The sequence below is a fragment of the Branchiostoma floridae genome, chromosome 4 (genome assembly GCF_000003815.2).
Source record: "Branchiostoma floridae strain S238N-H82 chromosome 4, Bfl_VNyyK, whole genome shotgun sequence".
NCBI classification, from domain to species: Eukaryota; Metazoa; Chordata; class Leptocardii; order Amphioxiformes; family Branchiostomatidae; genus Branchiostoma; species Branchiostoma floridae.
Genome location: NC_049982.1, coordinates 30,002,019 through 30,026,703, shown reverse-complemented (window position 1 = coordinate 30,026,703; position 24,685 = coordinate 30,002,019). Strand labels below are relative to the sequence as shown.

Sequence of the window (24,685 nt, the reverse complement as noted above, 5' to 3'; positions counted from 1 at the left end):
AGGCATTCTTTGTGTCAGGATTAATGATTTAAGGAACGGTCTTTTCACATAACCGGTAATGACTGCAATCCTTGCACATCATAGGCAGTACACACTGTTACAGATTGTTACGATGTTTCGCATGCTTATGAATATCATAATGAAGATCAATATGTCCCAGCTTTTATTTCTTATATAAGCTTGTGCTTTTTGCAATTTGGAATGGAATGCTTCAAGTGGTTGTCGTTTGGAGCTATAGAAAGGATGACTTTGGAGGGTAGAAAAATAGCTTTCGCCTTTGTCTTTTGAGCTTTGGGATGATATGCTCTCAGTAACCCTAAGTCATGTTTCGGCCTTTCAGCCTAATTAACTGCTGCCCTTACTTTCCTGCGTTGTACAACGGTTACTTGATGTTTTTGTCTGGAATTGCTGACATGTTTTGAAGCTTAATGTTGATTAGATGTAATCTGACTATATTCATTTCGCATATACCTTATGCATATCTCAATATTAATTTAATAAGAACTAGACAATGTTGATACCTTCAAACGCCTTGTGCATCGCGCAGAAATATTTTTTCAGCACAAATTTGGTATGTACGTATGCAGCAAAGACCAATCTACAACATCCTGTTGAGACTATATCTATAAATGTAATTAGAAGAAAGATATCTAATGATATTTACAAAATTTTGACAAAAACAGGCCTTTGGAAATATTCATGAAGCCATAGCTTAGCACCGGATCCCCCTAAGAGAATGGTCTCAACAGGAGATTGTTGTACAACTTGTCTCCTTTCCACCTGTATGTTTTGTAAGTTGGAAGACTATTGTCTCAGCGTGCACAACTTGATTAGAAAAAGGACTACAAAATTTAGACTTTTGGCATCTGCAGATGTGAAATCTGATCTTCTTGTTGTGATTTGCGAACAATATGGCCAATTAACTTGTTGATACAGCGCCCTCACAGTAGGAAGGCAGACTACCTGGCCAGAACAATGGGTAGTTCACGGCTTGTTTACACCTTTACCTGGCACTGGCTTACCTGCCAGACGCAGCTTGGGTTGCTTTTAGGTGGTGCAAATAATTCTCTTTACCCTATTACAACTTTTCAATAACAGTTTCCAAGAAAATTATGGTCAGGCCCAGGCCTATGATATATAAGAGACTATACAAATAACAGCAATGCATTATCAATGTGTATCCCCAATTCTAACAAAGTAAACAAACATTTCTCAGTCAGTCCATAGCAAACCCAGGAGGGATAAGGGGTTGGTGGGGAATTCGTCTGAAATTTCTGATGTTTTTTTCTCTCTCCAAGTCAATCAAAGAAATCACTGGTAATTTTTGAGTCTTGAATCCCTTTTTGTATTAAAGACGACCATCTTGCGCAAACGAGCAACTCCCCATGGGCTTTTAAGTCAAGGAAAAGTCAGATTATTGTGAACTCAGTTTATGTGATTCAAATCTCCAGGAGTCTGACGGAAGTCAATTACTAAACCTCCTTGCTGAAGTAAGTTGAAGTTATTACAAATATCCTTTGTGAATTGTCGACATGTGGATCTAACGTTACCAAACTACAAACACTAGACATTTGTAAACACAGTAAACATTTTTGGATTTGAACACATCGTTATGTTTCTGAAGGAAACATACTTAGCATTGTTTATACTGGACTACTGGCCTGTGTTATTTTTGTTTCTTCCGTCGCCAGCCAGAAAAAGTACTGTGATGTAGGCTAAAACAGTTTATAACGAACATTTCTAAAGATCGCTATTCTGTAATGATGGTGCAAGCAAGGAGGTTATATAGACCCACTTTGGAAGTTTATTATCTATTCTTGTTTTCTTAAGCATAACGTTATATCTTATACACACAACTCGTTCATATTGCGAACAGGGCATTGCAAGTTTGACAATGGCCTTTTATTTCGCTTTTTTGTGACAAATTTACTCTTCCCTTTGGAAACATACTGCATTTTTTTTTTGAAAATGTGGCCTTTCTAGTTCAATTTGTTTCAATACACATCCTAGCTTGGATTCCCAGACAGCCCTGTATGATGACCATTCACACTTCACGTGGTGCCAGGTACCTTCTCACCTGGCCCAGCAGCACCCCACCTGAAAAGTTTTCACAGTAGGTGGAGATGGGGCAATTAGTGAACAATAGGGAAAATCTGTGAAAATTGGGGTCAAAGTTTGTTGCTATGCGTTGCTAGGGGAGCCAACACCCACTTTGCTGGGGGTCCCTGAACATGACTTAACCACTGAGAGCTTTCACGGGGTCAAAACAAATAATGAAGACGAATATGTCAGTTTTATGTCGATATCTATAAAATATAAAGTGAAGTGATTTCAGGTAATTGTCGTTTGGAATTGAAGCTGGTGTGTTACGCCGAAGGGCGGTTATACCGGCTATATAGATACATATTAAGTAAAGCCTGATTGTGAAATGTTAATAAGTCACATATATCACACAAGTCATGAAACCAATGGATTTCACGTTGTTTAGATTCTGCTTTGAAGACTATGACTAGCACAGCTAGAATAAAGGAATGACGCAGAGACAAGGTTTTCCGTACACTTGGCACGGGAGACTGTTTAAGTGTTTTGACGTTACTACATAATGCTGACCCCGCTAACTTCGGTCACAGGTTGGATACAGAATAATTGTACTGAACATTCCTATGGCGGTTCTCTCCTTTACTACATCCATCTCCGGTTTGACTCGGTCCGTCGTCGCTGAGGTTAACCTTATGTACGGTTCTTTGATACACATGCACAATCAACTACTACTGCAATGTATACCCAGTACACTAAAATGCACAGTAATGGTATAAATCACCTCAAAACTAGTCCGTGAATTCTCTAACTAGTTTTAGGTTCACTATGGTTGTAGCAGTGCAATCGATTGGCTATTCTAGATCTGCTACTGGTCTGGCACTCCCCTCTCGTTATCTTCCTCCTGTCGACGGTGCTGTTCTGGGTGATTTGTAGCTCCTTCCCGACTTTATAAGGCACACGGACGTCTATTCCGGCTCCTTCAGTGATGCAGCTCGTCTCACTGACTTGCACGGACTCCACTGACTTTCCCTGTCGTGGTAGGAGTCCATGTGCACGTTGTGGCGAAACTGCGTCGTCCTGGTGGACACAGGTACGGGTGTCAGGAACACCTTGACGTTGTCACTCGTGTCCAGTATGTATGGTTAGTCTGTTGGGATCGAGAGAAAACACAGAGATCACATCGACCGTTTCAAATACTTAACGGATACACTGATACTGGAAATAGCGGTTTCTTCCAATTGAAAGCCAACTCATAAATTTGACACAGTCGTTGTACGGCTGTTTGGATGCTCGTCACAGCTAAGATATGTTGTAGGCACTGCTGTACGTAGAGAGAACAAAAATAAACGAAAAGAGTCGCAGTGCGTGGCGTGGCGGGGTTGTGGAGTCATGGTTAACATCTTTACGGGTGCCAGGGATATTTTGTCTTCGTCGCTCTTAGGACACACACTCATCTCAACATGATCACCTTAGCTGATTGATATATTCCAACAAGTCTGCATTGATTACACCCCTATGTCTGCGCTTTCATCAGGCGCACTCAATCACATCACACTGACCGGTTAACTCCTCCCATCAGCAAGGCAGTCGATGGAGCCCTGGAGACCACGGCGGTTTGATCTGACTTCTACCCTGTACATGGACAAAACATTGAAACTTTCAACTGTCTCTGACAATGGGATACAAAGTAAATGAAATATTTACAAAGAATCTGTGGTATCCATCTAATCAAGTTACAAATATTCCAGTCTGCACAATCTGCCCAAATATTAAGTCTCCAGAACCTAGCTATAGGAGACACTTTCTCCGACTTTGGGCAACAAATCACTCTAAACAAATAAACCAAAATGAATCAAAAATCAATATGAACTAACAAGACGATATTACAACGGACATACAGAAGCAACATACAAGTAGACACTGACAAATATGACAGAAGATTTATCCTTCTCAGACGAAGGAAAGCCCATGGCAACCAAGTTCCCATAATATATATATACTAAATATAAAAAAGTTTAATCAGGGGCTAGCCTAATAGTATAGTGTGAGTCCGTTTTTCCTACATGCATGTCAGGAATTTTAGTATCGTATGTCATATGTCCAAGAGTCCCATCATATTTATAAACTCTTCTCAGTTAAGGAAATTAGCTCTTGAGAGCATGATTTGATTTTGATTAGATAAATCATTATTCAAGCTATATACATGCCAAAAGTCATGAAGATTCTTCAACTGTATCTTGGGCAATGCTCTTCCAAAGTCTCAAACAAAATCCGCCCCTTCTATACACAAACGACTTTCGTCTTTGAGATTAGATATGCTTGTACGTCGGAACGCAGATATTTCGGTACATAGGGATTGAATCAATAATCATTTCTTCGGATACGACCTAAAACTGTCCCGAATTCAATGAGTTTCCATCCGTCTCTTTGATAAGCTATGATGCTAAATCACAAATACGGAATACTGTATGTTTGTGTTTTGATCTCGACCACACGCGGTCTCTCCGCAGCCATTCCAGCTTAATTAGTACCAGACATGCTGGATGGTCCGGGAAATCACGACAACCCACAATCGTAAACAGATCAAGAAATAACATCGTACATAGTTGTTACTCCAAAGGAGAAAAATATTTTATCATCATCTATTCATCAATGAAATGATATTTACCCCCAGTTAGGCGTGTTGCTTGTGCGAATATTGAATAAAACATACAAACTCTTCCAAAAACACATCTCATTAACGTCTTGCTAAAGGGAAAAGAAAAACTAATAAAACACTAAAATGTTTAAAATGGAGGTTTCTAACTGAAGCCTCCTTGTTGTCATGCTGTATGATCCTTTTGAATAGATAGGGATATTTCCATCACACAGGTTCCGTCCGCAAATAAGTAAACATTACACAATCAATCGCAGATGTCAGCAGCGGCCGGACACACACATTCTTCAATTTCTTGGGTGTATTTCATGTATATGGAAAACTTAAAACGTGTGTATATCACCACCATAGTACAGGACGGCTATAATCAAACATTAGACTGTACTTACGAAGCCATGACCTCTTCGAGCAGCGTTTCGTCTCCAACTGATATTAAAGTTCGGCGGTTGTCTTTTCATATACATCCCTCCGTTGCTGACCTGGGTCAGCTGTATACCAACCAATAAATCACAAAAAACAATGATCATAATCCTGAGACTGGTCAAATACATATGTATATCACAAAAAATAAATACGAACATCTAAAACCTTCGCGTGTTTGTACTACTTTGGACAGCGCTTGTGTACCTCTGATCTGAGGATGCAGCCTGCTCCCTAAGATCTGATGGCGGGAGTGAGTGGGGATCCCACGTGTAGGTTAGACCCTGGGAGCGACTGCATCCAATTAACAACTTTGATCCCCGGGGGGCCCAAAGATCCACTATTAGATCCGGGCCAGTTCTACACAAACCAGATGTTGTTTTGCAAGCTAAAGTGACTTAGTCAACAGTAAACACAAGTCCTACTTGAATACTACGTAATCTAGAATCAAAATCAATGTGACTGTACACAGATGACATTAACAGTTTCAGTGAACACAATTTGAAGACCAAGAAACAAATCTACTCTTTAAATTCAATTTTTATACTCTGCAATCGTGTACACCCTGAGTGTGGCCTGATCATACTGTAATCCCCTATGGATAAACCTATTGTTCGAATGACCACGTATCAACTGTATTTCTCTACGTCAAATAAAATGTTGAACATAAAACAACACAGAAACAGATCAAACGTCAAAAGTATGGATGTTAGGTAATAAGATTCCCTTCTTCTTTTCTCCCAAGAAATTTCTGCCAAACCCGAAGAAAAAAGAAAATAATATACACAGATCATGCATGCATGATCATGCATTCTTGGTCTATGGACATCCCAAAAGTTGAAATGGGGCAAGTGATGGGCTTTGTTACACACCCAACAATACTGTTGAATGACCGAGTCGGGATAGATTACAAGTAACTTGTTTGTTGTTGTTTTTTGTTTTCGCGCAAATCACCAGGAGAGATAATCAACAACACATCGCCGAGAACAAAAACTCTTGTACACGAAGTCGGCATTAGTCCTTGAATTATGAGGCATATTGGGGTACAAGTGCAGACGAAAATGTGTCATAAAATTGCGGTGTATTTAACAGTAACCGGTACTACAAATCGCTTCCGAGTTCCGCCTTATTCTATACAAAAAAAGTATTGTTTAGACTAAGCTTGAAGGACGTTACGATTTTCACTAACCTGGGGTGGTTCCTCGTCTTCCAGATAGCTTGAGGCGAAACTACTGGCCCGGCTACGTGCACCAACATCATCCTCGGGAAAAACACTTCTTCGACTAGCGGCATTTTGTTTCTATCAGGCGGGAGAACTGGGGCAGAGTGCCCCGGGACGCTTGTCTATAGTTAGCAAAACGAAGATCACATGACTCGTAGCACGCACGCTCAAACTGGGTTCAAACATGACTCCGAGCACGCACTACTTACAGGTACATGTCAGTGCGTGCTCGCGGGGCTCAAACGTAAGAATTCTTATAGATCAAGTAAAAGACCTGCAAGGGTTCACCATCAAAGCAGTTTTTTTTATTAAAGTGAAATACAGAAACTTTCTATTTCTTGCAGAAAAGATATTACAGGTAATAAATAAGACACAAATACTGGGTAATAGTATGTTCATGTTCATGCTACGATACGTGTTGTTTACATGGTGACAAGCAGCTTTATTACCCTTTGAAATATTCATGGGTGTAATATTTTCACATGTGTATGTATGTCTGTGATTGTTTGTGTCAACTCAAGATAACTAAAGAACTGTTGCTGAATGGTGAATGATTTTGCTGTGTTGGTGGCGTGTGACAAAAACGGAAATAATTACGGGAATCTTCGGCCCATAACGGCTTCACTTGGAACTGCAGCGAAACATGTTTTTTTTTTATATCTCGTGTTCTGAATAAGCCGTGGTTACGATTGATGGTTGGTAGATAGCTGTTGTGCTAGGAAAGAAGGGCATACGTTTGGGCCCCCAGCGATTGGTGTTGAAATTGCAAGGTAATTTTTGTCAAAACTTTCCGAAGACGATTACTCAAAAAAGAAATAACGGATTTTCATGATTTTTGGTCTGTATGTAGCTTAGACAAATGAAATGAATGTTGTACAAAATGAAATACAAATTATGCAAAATAGGAGGTCATTTCCAGAATTAATGTGAATACGATATATCAGGGCCAATTCCAAAGGTCTGTACAGTGGCAAGTTGACCAAGTATATGACTGTGCGGACGCCTTCTCTATCTCACTCTTGCTTTTCTTAAATAACTACCCGTCTCCTATATCCTGTAGTTCAGGGCTCCGGGCTCGTCCTTCTACTCCCCGCTTGGCTAAACTCGAGTGAGAGCATATGGTGTGCTCTGTATTTAGACCCTTCCTCTCGCAAAGCATCTCGGGATAGTACTCAATTCCTTATCCCTTTGTCCTCTGTTCGGATTTAGATTTGTGTCGACATATCGGGGGCCCCATTTTACCTATATATAAACTACGTTCCCCCTTACTCCCCATTCCTTCTCTAACTGTAATGACAACACAACACCCTGCTCAAGTCTAGTTTTTTTTCTAAATGTTTCACTTTATCTCATACATTCGGATCCATATGCATCGTGTCTTTGCGTTACAATCATAACTTACAAACTTCTAATGTTTCTAGAGAACGCCAACCGTTGAACGGCGTTGATAACAATCTTGTCCTGAACATGATATGGTCTTGTCATTTAAGTGGCAGATAGCTTCTGTTGGGGCAGGTTTGAGCCCTCTAACTGATTCTGGAACTGTAGGGGCATAGTTGTCAAAACATAGACAACTGACAATTACCTAGGGTCTGTATGCTCCTTCCCGTAAGGCCTGGTCAGGCTATTTTGATTTCCCATAATTCGCAGGGAATCTATTTCATTTGATGTAAATCATATGGAGGAAGTGATTATTTTCCGTAAGTGAATTTTAGTCAGGCCTTCCAATTTTTCGTGAGCCGTAGCGGAGACGGCATTACTATAATACACCATTATGGAACTTTCCATTTTCTTATTAGTCTTCAATTTGCATAATTGTCATCAATAGATGTTTCCCTCTTTCTCTGTTACATCCGCCGTGTGTTTGAAAGTATTGTTATGAAATCCAATAGTATTACATTTTCTTATTACTTATGCTGATAAAGATACTGATTTTCAACATTATCATCTACCTAACGTCGCCGGGGTGTTTTTAAACACCACCCTTGTTTTAAAACGTTCAGGCTGTACAGGGCAGACGCGTCGCCCGTACTGGCTCGTACGGGGGCAAAACCGCAGTCCGATGGCACACAAAGTTCTGCCTGCTCTACGGCGTATCTGCGTGCTCCCAAATCCGTCGGATTCCGTACGAATTCGTACGGAGGCGGTACTTATTACCACTTATGGACATTTTGGCGCGTATACACAGCACGCATGTGCACGTACGGCGGGTTGTGCCCTTAGCTTAGTGGTAAGAACCGCCTCCGTACGAACTCGTAGAGAATCCGGCGAATTTTGGAGCACGCAGACACGCCGTAGAACTCCACGTGTAGGCAATTGCAAAACTTTGTGTGCCGTCGGGCTGCGGATTTGTCCCCCGCACGTACCAGTACGGGCGACGCGCCTGCCCTGTACAGCCTGAACGTCAAATATTGTATTTTCCATAATGTAAAAGGGCGAGAAAACTATCAGTTGAAAGTGTTGTCTCTTTTTTTTCTTTTGTCAAATTATGTCTCTATTATTTGACGTTTATTTAATCCCCAAGCAGATCCTACGCTAGAATAAGATCATACGTATCAAAAGCTTGCAGAAGAGTGAAGCCGGCCTAGGAGTGTGTTTCCTCCGGTCGCAAACACACTCCTTTTAAATACCATCTTATGCTACCCTAGGATCTGCATAAAGATTGACGTTCATTTGAATTTCCCAAATTTGATGATTCTTTTATGTTTCTTTGAAAAAATGGAGGTTAACGACGAACGCAAGCATCTGGCGCAAGCAGCTCTTCTCTCACAATCAACACGACCGTCTCACATCTTACATGATGCCGATGCGAAAGCGAAGCTAGCCATTGGGATTGTTACCGTCAACAGGCAAGTCTACATACGGGAAGGATCCCTCTACCACCCGGGGTACATTCTACAGTCCGTCGCGGCGATTCTTCGAGAAGATCCCTCCAAGAAAACTCCGCTGGTCATTTGCGACGTAGACCTGGATCCACCCTCCCACTCTGATGCAGTCTTACTTTCAGGCATTGTTCCTGTCCGCTCCAGATATCTGAACGAGACCATAGCTCCACCGTCAGAGATGACGGACGTATTCAAGAAAGAGAAAGAGGACTATATCTACTGTTTGAAACAAGTGCTTTCTTTTAACTCAGAGTTCATACTGATGTTACAAGATGATGCGTTAGCAACTCCTGGGGCGCTAGACACCCTGAACCACATCATTCGGACAAAGATTGAAAAGAAGTACCGAGGTTTTGAACTGATAGACAGCAACTTCACCAAAACGTTCTTCAAGCTGTTCACTCCAACGTATATGCAAAACGACTTCCACACTACAAAACCAAGACGCATCTTCGTACACCTTCTTGAACTCGTTGGAATGGGCATCGTGGGAGGGACAATCATCACTCTTCTACATTCGCGTCTACGTAAAATATCGAGATCCTATGCTCTAATTCGCGTCTTCTTTTTGGGAAGTGTCGCCTGTTGTGGACTTGCAGCCTGGGCGGTATCCAGGGTACATTTGATGGAGTGGAGGAGAATTTCCAAATACTTCTACATCATGTTTCAAGCGGACGGCTGTTGTATGCCTGCAATCTTATACAGCAGGGACACTGCTATCAACTTCTTGGAGTACCTAGAGACGACGAGGAACAGCAGTATCCCTATAGATCTAGAGATGGATGAACTGGTGGAGGCCCATGGTTACGAAAGTTTTGCCGTGGAGCCAAATCTTTTTTCACACATAGGAATGTACTCTTCCATACAGAGTAAAATAAATAGAGAATTTCAGCATGGCTTCGTATGAAGAACAATTGAAGGTATATACTATAGTACTATCACTCATATAGCTAGCTAGAAGATGTCGACCAATCAGAAGGCCGTGACATCCACAGCGGTCTATAAATATATAACGGTTCTGTCTATAACAATATAACGGTCCGGGACCAATCAGAAGGATCTACGAGATTCCGAAGTATATAGCGTTACTCTAACGAAAGTCTAAATATTCATCACACATATTGTCTGTTTAATAGTGCGGTATGTTGATGACAATTTATGACGTATCATTGGCAAGGAAAGAAAGTTTGAATGTGTAGTACAATTATGTTGCTGTAATAAGTCCCCAAAATTTACGATGATATGATATATGATGTAACGTCATTGGCTGGTAAGAAGAACTTGAAAGTCATTTCAGTTACAAATCTCCCATAAACGAATATCATTTTATTATTTCAGATATTTTCTTCATCCATCGCACACTGTCGTGTCTCTTTATAAGTGTTGTACAATTACGAAGGTCTTGTAATTGATTATGTTGTTACAAATTGTGCTGATGAAATGATGGACATTTGATAACACATTTCCGGTAGGGCGGTTGTTTAAATATTCATTTGAATGACTCCCTTACATGTGGGCATACATTGTTTAATTGGCTTTCTCGGTACAAAAGGTGCACTCTCACTGCACTTGTGTCACGCTGACGTAACTGCGGGGCTCGGAAGATGCTCAACGAATTTAGAGACAAAGAATGAATTTTATTCCTTTTTGTCGTCTTCTTAGTTATACTTTTATGTATTACGCAATATCTGAAGTATAGAAATCGGAGAAAATATCAAAACAGCGAAGCAGTGAACGAACCCCGCGGTGACGCAAGCTTGACGCAAGTAAAGTGAGAGTGCACCTATAGTGATCATCACAAGGACCCTGAATATCCATATTGTATCATTTATAAGTGCCTAACTGCAGGCAATTTTCAGTATGTATGTTTACCTAGTTTGCTTAGAAGATAACGTTTTGGTGTAGCTTGTGTGTGGGTGTGTTAACAACATAACTCAACGTGGGTGGATCTGTTTATAACTGGCAGACAGATAAGCACTTTTAACGGCAACTTCAATAATGGCCCCCTAGAGGCTTTTAACAGTACTGCAGTTGAACTTAAGTTATATAACACTCGACATAGAACAGCCATCACAAAAGTCCGTGTTAGTTCACACAAACGCGATGCTGAAAAGGGTAGACATAGCCGCATTCCTTTACAGTCAAAGAATTTGACAATATCAAAAGCAGAAGAGTTTGATTTTATTGTCAACTGTTCACTATACGACAATGAGAGAAACATGTTCTTATGTCGTGTATGAACAATATACGTTTGTATCATGTTTTCTATATTTAAGTAGCACGGGAAAATTTACATTCACTTTGCCCTTTGCTTATCTTGTTAGAGAGCATGAAGTTTAAGGTATAATAAAGTTCTTTATTAATCTTCTTCTTATATCATTTTTCAGACATGCTTTACTGGATTATACAGACTATTTAAATATGAATTTATCCTCACTGGCACCAAACCCCACAACGAAAATAGGCAAATATATAAAAGACTGCTTTGTTATTAGGAAATATACTGACACTCATGATTAGCTCCACTCGATTGAAACATGATGTCAAAGCTTATGCTAGCCCTTATTGCTATAGCAATAGGATGTCAAGTTTTACCCTATACCTTTATTTTGTACTTTGTGTAGTAGCTGTTGCAATACATTGTACCGTGTACAACTGCCGTGCAATTAAGTTTATTCATTCAGTCATATATGTACTGTTGAGGCACAGACAGTCCACATCAGAGACAAGGGGTGTCTTTGATGACAGCATCAAAAAGCGTGGTTTTTGAAAAAAACACTGGCGACGTGAGAATTAGTAAGAAGGGCACGGTGGTACGGTTTGGACTTATTGGGTGATGTAAGTATTGAGAAGTGTTAACCAAAGCTGGTAGTTGTACTGGTTACCGTATAACTGTGTTTAAAAGTGACGTAGTCTAGATCGGCTTGTCATCGTTAGAAATCATAACTGAAAGTGAAGTAATCATCTTTTAACAGCGATGAAAAATGTCCATACTTTGTTTTATGTATGACGCGCATGCTACAAGGTGAGGTCAAGGTACACGTTGTAATACAGTACGTTGAAATTGACATTTGGCCTTTAAGTAGTATGTTTACTTTCGCCATGTGTCTCTAAAATAAATGCGTGTAAGATAGTGGTTATGCAGGTAGCAAGTAGGCTAGAATATACAGACTAGGCCTATTACAAGTAAGTTATTGTTGACAGCACTAGCTAGTGTATAAGCTAATAATTTCAGCTCAGATACTATTAGAGTTTCACGAACACATGCCTTCGCCAAATAATAATGCCTTTATTCAAGACTTTAAAGTTTCATTCATGTATTTTTTAAGAGTACCGGTTTCAAAAGCGACCGACTGCATGAACGTGTTTTTGCAGCGGTTGGAAGTTCAATTTTACCCATCCCAGCTAACCTCGGGTAGTGTTATCCACAAACACACATACATACACAGACGCTGCAGTACACTTAGGAAAACAGTAGGGAAACTTTACTTTCCTTTCCACAGCACGGCTGCTTCCCAAGTTCACACCTTCTCAAGTTATGCTCTTGACAGAAGACAGACCCACACCACGCCGATTTTTTGTGACCTAAATAAGTATAGCTAGTTCCCCCGAAATCAGGTCTTACCCTGAAATGTAGGGGATTTGTAAACTTTCTTCGACAATTATGTAAATAAGCACCTGATTAACATAATTTTTTTAGCATTTCATCATATAAATGAAATTTGCATGATTTATTTCTAACAATGTTCACCAAGCTTTATAATGTTGTAAGTATGAAATTCCCATCATGTACCACTATGGAAGTACTATATTTTCTCATTAACTATGCAAATGAGGATGCCATCTGCATAATAAGCATCTATTGACGTTTCTCTCTTTCTTAGTTACATATGTGACAAGTTTGAAAGTCCTATCATAGAATGCAGTGGATTTATGAACTTCCCTCATTAATTATACAAATTAGCTGTTGATTGCATTATTAGTATTTTGTTATGTAAGGTATCACAAAGGGTATCTACATAAAAAATCATGACAATCTGTTAAAACGTTCATACTTTCTCATTAATTATGCAAATGAAGTCGTAATTTACATAATTGATATCTATTGACATTTCTATCTTTCTCAGCTACATGTGACAAGTTTGATAGTCCTATAATCATGGAATGCAGTGGATTTATACACTTTACTCATTAATTATGCATATTAGCTGTTTATTTGCATAATTACTATCTCAGTATGTAGGTCTCCACTTAGGCTATCTACATACCAAAAATCATGACAATCCGTTAACACGTTAATATTTTCTCATTAATTATGCAAATAAAGGAGTCATTTGCATAATTGATATCTATTGACATTTATCCCTTTCTAAGCAACATATGTATCAAGTTCGAAAGTCCTATCATGGAATGCAGTGGATTTATAAATTTTCCTCATTAATTATGCAAATTAGCTGTTAGTTTGTATAGTTAGTATTCATTACGTAAATCATCACTTAGGCTATCTACATATGAAAAAATCATGCACGTTCTCAAGTTATTCTTGTCCAAAGTTTGAAAGAAAATCGGCGCCTGTAGTTCCAAACAAGCCACCAGGGGGCCCAAACTTGCACGACTTCCTCCCTGCCCAAAGACGTATCCACTAATCAAAAATCGTGAACCTGCCACTTGAGGATAATCTTAACGCCAACTTTGACGCTCCGCTGCAGTACCCAACTTTTCGCCAGGAGGCCCATCATCGAACTTGACCTTTGGTTTCCCAACCCCTACATAACTACCAAATATCGTGCAAAACGATCCACAGCGTGTTGAGTTATCTTGTTTACATCCGCACATGCGCACACACTCGCCCCGCTGCAGTGCCGACGAAAAGTGCCAGGTGACCCATTTTCGAACAACACCTCCATTACATTCATTCCACTACAGTGCCCACAAAAAGTGCCAGGTGAACCGTTTTCAAACAACACCTCCGTTCCTCCAACTGCTACTCAAATACCAAAGATATTTAATTCTATCCACAGCTGACAGACTTATATCGGATTGAACACCCCTTCCAACCAAAATGGTCCACCCCTTTCCTTCACACACTTAGCATGGTGCATCCACAAATAAATAAGCATCGTGGCAGGCAAAATACGAACTTGACCTTCGGTTTCCAAACCCCTAAGTAACTACCAAATATTATTGAAAAGGATCCACAGCGTCAAAAGTTATCTTGTTCGCAACCGCACACGCGCACACACTCGCCCCACTGCAGTACCGACGAAAAGTGCCAGGTGAACCGTTTTCACACAACACCTCCGTTCCTCCAACCGCTACTCAGATACAAAAATCATGACATTCCATCCACAGGTGCTCGAGTTATATGCGATTGACCTACATATTGTGACACAGAAAAGTTCTTTACCCAAAATTTAACCTTCTTGGCGAAGGTAATAAGCTATAGCTAGCATTACAATTTCCGTGTCAAAATAACGTTTGGGAAAAGGGTACCTTAAACAAGCGAAAATACATGTACGATGTTGCAACAGGGACGTTACGATATCGTAACGATAGCATGCTACGATTTTTGCTGCAATATCGCATATCATAGCAACATTGAACCAAATATGTATGCTGTAACGTCACACGCGTCATTCGGTACGTACACCCCCTTCTCGATCCAACATGGTTATGCCCCACTTGATCACGTAAAAAAATCGAAGCAGCGTCTTCTTGCACGTATAGCACATTGTACCTGTTGCGGTTCAAAGTTAGAAGTCAAAGTCAAAGTCTAGCACATGGTACATGGTTTGACCAACGTATATGTGATACATAACCCTCAATTTCACAAGACTCGGCTATGTCTAGTGCTTGTAATAGTAACAGTAACCGTAATAGTAATAGTAACTGTCTAGCGTCTGTGTGAGGCCCATCAATTTTCTTTGGCTACAAACATTTTCTTTTTGAACATGATCGAGTCAGTCAGTCTTGTACTTGTCTTGTAAGTTGTAGACTCTTCTAATTCGACAACCTATGGCCTAGCCTGGGTACCATACCATCGAGGCACTCGAGTTGCTCTTCGGCGGTGTAGGTGTGGCCGCCCGTGCAGTTAATTGGTACAGGCCGGGGAAGTTCTTACGGGGTCTCACAGGCGGCGTAACTCCAAAGGCCGGCTACAAGCTTTAGCGGCGAAATCTCAGAGGGCAGCTGATCAGACAGGCTGACAGATGCGGGTCGATGCCTACGCACTGGGCCGGGTAAAGCACCCCAAAGCCGACCAGCAAGGGAATGGTACCCAGGCTGAGAATAGCCCGAGTCAAATGTTTGGCTCCGAAAGTTACCTTTCCATTATCAGTGGCATGTGCACATGAAAAGACTTGCTCTTTTCTCGAGTGAAATCAACACCAGATGAGTTAATTTGTCACTTTGACAATATCTGATCAGGCGTGTCATGACTGATTTTAGCCTGAGCAAGTAATAAATAACTTTACTACAGTCCCCTATAGAAGCGCCTCACACATCCTCGTGTCCGGCCACACACGATGCGTATTTCAGGGTCAACGACCTAATGTTCGGTTGGGGATAACCTTTCTTTGTTTGAAAGTTGTACTAAACGTTTAACGGCCAATCAAGATAATCTATACGCCTGATGGACATGAAAAACAGACCTGATGTACACGGACTCCGTATGGAAAGCCGTCAATGTCTCCAGAATGTTTCCCAATTTGTCGACACACAGAGACAAAACATCTACGATATCCGATGCCACCAAGAAGTTAGAAACAGTCCACGATCCAGGAACATCTTATGCCATACTTCACGTAGGATCAAACGACTTAGACAAGTCAAAACACGACGATTCTTCCGTACAGGACTGTCTGCAGAAAACGGAAGAACTCGTCAGTCTTGCTTAAGTGTCATTTCCAAACGCCACCATTGTCTTGTCTCAGGTTCTCCCAAGAGGCAATGACCTGCATTCTGACCTCAACAAGAACATTAAGGACTATAACCAATCGGTACTACAACGATACAAGGATGAAGAGAAGCTGCTATACGTACGTCACAAGAAGCTGTCAACTTCTAGACATCTCTACAGGCGCGATGGTATCCACTTGGACGAAGTCACAGGGACGAGTCTCCTAGTGGCGGATGTCAAGAGGACCATCCGCTCTGTGGAGAACAAATACGATCCCGGCCACAGCAGAGAATACTGGAGAGAACCCCCACATTCAGAGCAGGACATACCACAGCAGAACCGCGGCCAGCCACAGGACAGAAAACAACAGAACCGCGGACAGGATAGACCACAGCAGAACCGCGGACAGGACAGACCACAGCAAAACCGCGGTCAGGACAGACCACAGCAGAACCGTGGACAGGACAGACCACAACAGAACCGTGGACAGGCACAGGACAGAAAACAGCAGAACCGCGGACAGGACAGACCACAGCAGAACCGCGGCCGAGACGGATCATGGCGTGCCGACGAGAACGAGTGGAGACGTCCCGACCGGTACCGGCCCCAGGTTAACTCATCACATGAGGACTTTGTGAACCTGGCCTATAAGCTGAAGGAACTGTTAAATAGCTTCTAGACATCCATTGTACCAGCGCTGACCAAAAGGAAAGTGAACTATTCCTTTACTCTACTTTATATAGAATCTTTTATTATTTCATATAGCCACCAAAACATAGACCTAAAAGGGTACTCATTCATACGTATACCATAATATGCCAAAACCGTATAAGTTGATAAACAACATATGTAATTATTGCTCTTAACATTCTTTACTTTCTGACTTTTTTTACCATTTCTTATGGCACATGATGTGGCCTTACGTCTAACTAGCTGGAACATTCAAGGTAGTCTTAGTAAAAAGTGTGTAGAAGTAGATTTTTTAGATAGTATTTGTAAATATGATGTAGTCTGTATCCAAGAAACATGGTTGAAACCTGAAGACAACTTTCATATAGACGGTTATCACTATTTCCGGAGCGACAGAAAACTTAAAAAACAATCCCGTAGAAATTCAGGTGGGGTAGCTCTTCTCTTTAAACGAAATCTCGCGAAAGGAATCTCGAAATTACATAGTAACAATTCCGACATTATTTGGTGCAAATTAGATAAGAATTTCTTTGGCTTTGACAGGGATGTAATTTTAGGTTGCCTTTATCTACCTCCTGAAAATTCACCAATATTTGCTACTAAAAAGAATACACTGTTTGAAGACCTAACTGCTGACATAGCCAAATTCAACAGCGGGGGGCATATCCTACTTCTGGGTGATTTAAATTCTAGAACATCTAACATACAAGAAAAACTATTTGATGGCCTTGATGAAAATGCCTGTGAAATTCAACTAAAACCCAGATTTAATACCGACAATGTAAATAACAGATATGGCAGGGAGCTAATTGACTTATGCTCTGCTGCTAATATGATCATAGTGAATGGAAGAACTATTGGGGACCTTCCAGGAAAAAACACATGTATAAAATATAATGGCACAAGTACGGTAGACTACTGTATTACTAGTCTACATTTCTTCACATCTGTACAGTATTTCAAAGTTCACGACCCAACCTGGATGTCCGATCATTGTCAAATGTCAGTCTCCCTTAAAACGAATCATTCAAATTTTAGACACGAAACAGATGAAAAAAATAATTCTTTCCCTAAAAGATATATCTGGGAAGAAACATCCTGTAACAGAATCCAAAATAATAAAGGAAAATCCATTTTATTCCTTTTTTTTCGACTTGATAATCAGAAAAGGCAGTGCGAAATTCTTTGAAAATCAAGCCATATTGGATTAGAATGCAACTTTTCAAGACACTCAAGTCCTGGGAATAGTGACTTGTGGGGGCGATTGCCCCGTACAAAGTCTGAATTGTCTAGTGGTGTCGTCTTGATTTCACAAAAGTGAAGGATACTTGGGGGCGATCGCCCTGTCAGTACTTGGGGGCGATCGCCCTGTTGGTAGCTTTGGGTGGTCGCCCTGCCTGTAGTTGGGGGCGATCGCCCTGTCAGTACTTGGGGGCGATCGCCCTGTCAGTACTTAGGGGCGATCACCCTGCTGATAGTTGGGGGCGATCGCCCTGCTAGTAGTTAGGGGCGATCGCCCTGACGGTAGCTCGGGGCGATCGCCCTTTCAGTACTTGGGGGCGATCGCCCTCTCTGTGGCTGGGGCATGCCAGTAGGTTTGCTCGGTCGACCTGCCAGTAGCTGGGATAAATTTTAAATATAAGTATGCAAATATAATAAGCATGCAATCACACTCACACATACATACGCAAATTACGCACTCTTAGTCCATTGCAATTAGGTGTATTGATTGGCAAGGACAAAGGGAAAACTATATAACTGAAGACGTAAAACTACTGGTTACAATACAAATGGTGCAATGTACAGAGGGATGGACCCTTTACAGTTTATATTTAGCTTGATTATACTTGTCATGGCTAATCATCGGTTGTATTTTCAGCAATGCCATGTCCTTGTTGAGCATTCGTCAGCAATGTAATTCAAGCTATTCGTTTGTTACTGATAGCTCTAATTACAAGTTCTAAATCTACATGGCCCTTATCAACTAATTCAAATTCAGCTTGTGCTCGATACAATTCGATGCGCAAACGTTTGCGGTATAAACTCAGTAGTGAAGCAAAAACACGAAAGAAAGAACAATCAGAGACTACTGGCAACATATGTGGCATCACAACTTCCCGACATTTGGGATTACACATTGTATTACAAATTACAAATTACAAATATCATATGGCAGTACCCTAGCGCAATATGAACAAGCAATTGAATCTATTGTTCGTGGACGAATGTAGTCAAACCGCAATTACATGTACTTGTCGTAATATAAAGGTTGCAATGGGGACGGTTTTGGACAGTGCTCGAGAAAGGAGCATCAGTCGCAGTGGGGAGGATTCAAGCGTGCAGGTGACGTGTTGGAGAATCTTGCTGCGCGGGGTCTCGGTCCATGCAAACGGTTCCAATTCCTTCTAAACGGCACTCAAGACGGCACATCGTCAGCGAACGCACGTTTTGATCAAATGGCATCTTTGATGCGACCCACTGGAAGATAACAGTTCTCCTCTTTGTTTGACGTGGAAGTGTGGCAGTTGCAAGCGCCTCCGCAGTCACATGTCTCCTCGCCATGAACAGTGGAATCCCCAGTTCCTTGTCTGGAATGGGCGTTGTTCTGAAAATTGAAGGGAAAAAATGCATATTTTGTAATTGACAATGAATTTCAATTATCTGACTTAAGCTTCGTAAGGCTAGTTTCAAAGGATGTGTGAAACTGAGCGGCTGAATTTCGGCACAACAACGATCTGTTGAGGAACGTGGGCGCTAAGACATCGGGACCATTATTGTTATGAATACATAATCACAATCCCCTAGACGTTAAATGTGCTAATATGGTGAACTAAATGCCAATATCACGTAAAAAAAATTATCCAGTTTTATTTCTCTGACAATGCTTAGGCTGTCTTTAGGTACTTGAGTCATTGTTTATGATTCTGATGCGGAGACAATGATCCCATGAATTAGTGCGCAGTAAGTGAAGTGAAGTACTTGGTGAAAGTGAGCCGTTTTTAATGCGTGCTAATGAGGGGGGCGTGAGGGCACGCGCCAACACCACGGGGTCCGCACTTCAGTACAGCCAAGGAAATTATCGTCAATTATCTGCTACGGGTTATTACTCTTACGTGAAAACTGACTGGGATGATAGTTTTACAACCTTTCCGAGCCAGAATCTGGGACAAACGCGGCGAGCCGCGCCAGTTCATGATCACAGCGGGGGCTTTCCCCAGAGATCGCTGGAATAGACGAAGACAACGTATCGACTAGGTCGGTAGGTGAGTTGTGCACAAATAACGCTTTATATTGTCTAGTTGTTATGTTTGTGTGCTTAACTAAACACTTCTTCTGTCAGGTTTTCTTGTTTGCAACTTGGAATCTTTACCGATCGTATTGCCTTGGATTCTTCGCGGTGGCCAATGAAACTCCTCTACCAGCTAAACTCCGTCCCCAATCTTACCTAGTCTCCAATCAGACCCTACGGTGCCTTAGAAATAGAATCAAAGCTGGCAAGGGACTTAGTACAACGGCACCAGGTGCCCGTTTGACTTCCTTTGGCCGGCTATACTCCTTTGCCAGCTCTGATACTATCTCTTTAGGTTTGGAGACTAAATCTTACCCACGCTTGCGCTTGTCACTTTAGACGGACAGAAATCGGCGTATAAAAATGTAGACAGAACTTAAACTTCGCGGTGGCCAATGAAACTCCTCTTCCGACTAAACTTCTTCCCCAAGCTTGTGATACTATCTGAAACCACCATAAGATCGGCTTGGAAATTAGCGCTGTCTATCGTTCTGGCATGACAGGCGTGACGGCACGCACCAACACCAAGGTTTCCGCACTTCACTACTCTCTAAGCAGAGGTTAGGTTTATTTTCTTAAACTTTTTTTAGTCGTTTTAATGGGGCTCTCTATTTCGTATTGAGTATCTGGGTTTATGGTTAACAATTGTCAGTCAGTCATTCTAGTCAATTGTACATGTGTACAAAAATAAAGCTTGACTGATTGATTGAAAGGTGTCAGTGCGGGATGTGGTAATGATCCTGTGTCATAGAAACAAAAATTCATCCAAACTATTGATGGGGATGAAAATGAAAGCCACGATTGAAGTATATAATGCCACTCTCTAGTATAAAGATATTGTCAGGTGTGCGGAAAATACCTCTTTTGACGCTCAAATCCGCCTCGCTGTCGACGTCACTGTTGATGGATTTGGAAGCCGTCGATGTTGACTTGGATCGGACCGAGGTGGACTTGGGAGCCTTCGGTGTTGACTTGGAGGTGGTAGCGGTGGACGTTGAAGCAACCAAAGATGTTGCCGCCCCAACATTACCTATTGCGTATAATAGAACGGATTATTAGTCACTGTTAAAGCACAAAATGTAATATATGATGTTGTATCTAATATCACGATATATAGCCAGACGACGTCGACCAATCAGAAGACCCGTTTTCATATTGGTTATGACGCCATAACACATAGACTTGTCGGGAGCCGACTGTCTAATGAATATTTCAAGGTGTTTAATAGAAATGTATCATATACATATATAAATAGTTATGAAAAATAAAAGCTTTTGAAATCAAGGGGTGAGAAGACTGAAGAAATTATTAAGTAGACGGAAATGTTATGGCGTGAGCCTTTACTTTGGTCTCAAGGGGCATTCCACTCCAGAGGAGAGTGTTATAGTTCCTCAGAGAATAAATTATTTACCTTGAATCAAATTTGTTTGGTCAAATTTACCACTACTTGAAGCTTTTTAAAGGGGGAACATTGTAGCAAACGAGTTCTTGAATTCCTCTGAGGACCCTTCTAATTGTGCGCTGGTAAGGGATGACGTGAGTCTGACCATGGTAACAGGTAATGTTTTAGGATGACTTTTTGAGTAGATTGTGTACAAACGTCATCACAACTGCCGGCCAACACGTTTCCATAATTAATTGTGGTTCATTCTTTAGTAATTTGCCCATGTACAAAAGTAGCTATTTTAGATAAAAGAATGGTCCATAAAAAGTGATCAAATGTCTGTATTCAAGGGGTCGCAAGGCTTCAAACATTTTGTGTACCTTCCTAAATGTCACTCTGCCACTTTCGTTAGCTTAGGGACCCTACCCTTACTGGCCTTTATTGTGAAATTGTGCCCGACGTCGGTCACAAAACCTGTTTTGGCGCCGCCATTTTACGTTGGTCTTCTGTTAACATCTTATACTTTAGTGCCCATATTTCCCTATCACCTGGACGGCAATATAACCCCTTATCCGGTATGACAGATAAAACCGTGTCCTGTATTAACCACGCAGCCTCTTTATATAAAGATACGTAGATAAGATCTACACGACAGGGGTGAGGACCCAGGCTATCAGGAGGATGACCTTTTTAAGGGTCAATAGCTTTGCACAGCTTGCGTTTCCTCAAGGGCTTGCCTTATGAAAAATCACTTAGCTTCTTCTCAGTCATCTATGGGTATCTGTCTCTGTACCTGTAAAGTCTTTAACAGTTATGCCCATATTCAAGTCCATATATACGAGTTACATATTTGTAAGAGGGGAAAGGTCCCCAATTTGCTATTAGCAATTGCAATGTATGATGGAGGAAAAAGGAGTGTAGACACGGCCCATCTCCCGCACACATATAGACTGCATGCTTGCTGGAGAGCCACAGACACGTGTCCGCTCTCTGCCATGACACATGACTCACACAGTCACAAAACTGACCTCTCACCGCTCCCCTACTAGCAAGCCCGTCCCTACTATGTACCAGACGCACTATGTATCCAATTCCATAAGCATCACAAGTGATATTCTATAAACTGAAAAAAACAACTTTTTCCCTTAAACATCAAAGGTTATCAAATATGCATGGATATTGGTGCGAACCAACTTACTAGTCAAAGGGGGTATTTTACATCCATCTCTCCAAATGTAACACTTACACGGTGATTTAGACACAGTTTTCTATACAATCATTATGTAAATTTGCAGGCTTCACACTATGAACAGTGACAGGCGATTTGAAAACAGTTACCTCGCCCTAACGAAAACAACACATCAAAACTAGAAACAAAGTGATGTAAAACAATTTGGTAATTTCGCCCCTCCTACATATATACATTTTTTTTTCTATTTTTGTCTTACTTGCGTACGACTTATTTTGTCAGGTAACAAGTCTTCGAATTCACAACGGTGGATCAAAGTTTAAAAACAACGTTTTTCCCGCACAAGTTTAAATGTACCCTAAGGGTGAGGGGTCAATGTTCCTAAGCACAGTCTAACTGACCGATGAGCGATGAATGACTTTTAATCATGCTCTTTTTCCTTGATTCTACAATATTCTAATCACTCAGATGTCGGATCGAAAGTTATGTCCCTTGCCAGCGGCGCAGATGACAAAGAAAGGCTAGGGTAGGCAGCTGTTTTATGCTAGGGTAGGTCATCTGATGTAGCCTGAGTTAATTTACCGGGGTGAATTATCTGTCCGTATTTTGGCCTGGCAAGCTGAATGGCACCCTCTGTTTGAACGCCTGTGGTGTAGCCATATCAGCAGGATCATCGATCCCAGAAATAGCTACTCTCAAAGCAGAGGTTAGGTTCCGGCTGTTTTGTTTTTGTAGTCGTTTTTATTGGGGTTGTTAGGTTTTGACAAAGAAGATACCATACAAAATAGAAAGCCCGATAAAAACGACTAAAAAAACGTTTAAAAAACAGTCGGAGCCTAACCTCTGCTTGGAGGGCAAGAAATGGCTACGCTTGAGTATTCTTCAAGCAGATGTTCGGCCCCAGCTGTTTTTGACTAGCCTGGATTCCTGTACACCCCAACTCCTGAGCTCCAGGGCCAACATGCCCACACGGAAATTCTACAGCCGGCCCCGAGCTACACCCTCATACTGAAGTCGGGCCTGGGTCTGGTATCCAGGCTGTTTTTTGAGTGTTTAGGCGTTTTGTCGAGCTTTCCATTTTGTTAAGTGTTCTTTATGTCCAATCAAATATTTTTGAGATCGGGCTGGGGTGTGGTATATCCAGGCTAATTTTTTAGGGGTAGCGAGTGTAAGGAGCCCCGGTAGAATACGGATGGTACCCAGGCTATTCTGCGCCGTCTTTAATAGCTCAATTTACGAAATATTGATGTAGATGCGTTTAATGCATGTAATGCGTTTTAATACAACATGACTTACATAATATTGCTAAGGTTGCCTTTAATGGTTCATATATAGCAGCTCACCTTCACGACGATCGTGAGCTCCAGTGTTTTTCCTTTTCGTGCGTGTATCTTGCTGAATGGTCCAAACGCGTCCAGATCATATTACTTGTCACGAAACTGATCAGCCGTCACACATCCACGAAACTTCTAGCAGAAAAGGTTCTCAACCACAAGGAATCTCTTGACTTTGACGAAGTACACGTCCTGGTCATGATGGCGTTTTCCAGCCTGTGAAAATAACACTTCGTCAATATCTACTCCAGAGGTTAACTGGAGTTCACCAACTAACTCTACGTAATAGAACCCATCGTAAGGATGGCTTTTTCTACAGAATAATTTTACATCACATACAGAAAGACATTCTTACAACAAATACATACAAGTAATTACGAAGCACGATTTGAAAAAAAATAGCTTAAAAACGCATACTTACTTGTATAGCGACTGTATCGTCTTTGGTCCACTTGTAATTGTCTACTTCAAGTAGTACTTGCACAACAACTATACGATAGTCATGACAATGCCAGCAATGTTAGCGTTAACCTCGCCATCTTCAACTTCAAACCACCAATGTTGATCTGTACAGTTGTGTAGGCGCGGCTTCGCCATCGAAGTTGGTGCACTCTGACAAAAGGGTATGAAACTTCGAACGAAAACTGTCTGGTATGTATTGACGAGCACTAGGCAGCA

At 41.3% G+C, this 24,685-nt stretch overlaps 2 protein-coding genes and 1 pseudogene across 2 annotated transcripts in view; 2 read left to right on the top strand and 1 right to left on the bottom strand.

Annotated features, from left to right (window-relative positions):
* LOC118413753 (post-GPI attachment to proteins factor 4-like) overlaps positions 1 to 10,143 on the top strand; it is a 10,666-nt gene extending 523 nt beyond the window's left edge. The window contains exon 2 of the mRNA XM_035817284.1: positions 9,063 to 10,143. Within this exon, the coding sequence (XP_035673177.1) occupies positions 9,063 to 10,130 (1,068 nt within the window). The 3' untranslated portion in view covers positions 10,131 to 10,143. The remainder of the gene's footprint in view (positions 1 to 9,062) is intronic.
* LOC118414804 overlaps positions 1 to 24,685 on the bottom strand; it is a 1,072,569-nt gene that overhangs the window by 815,796 nt on the left and 232,088 nt on the right. The window lies entirely within an intron of this gene.
* LOC118414815 lies at positions 15,877 to 17,803 on the top strand (annotated as a pseudogene).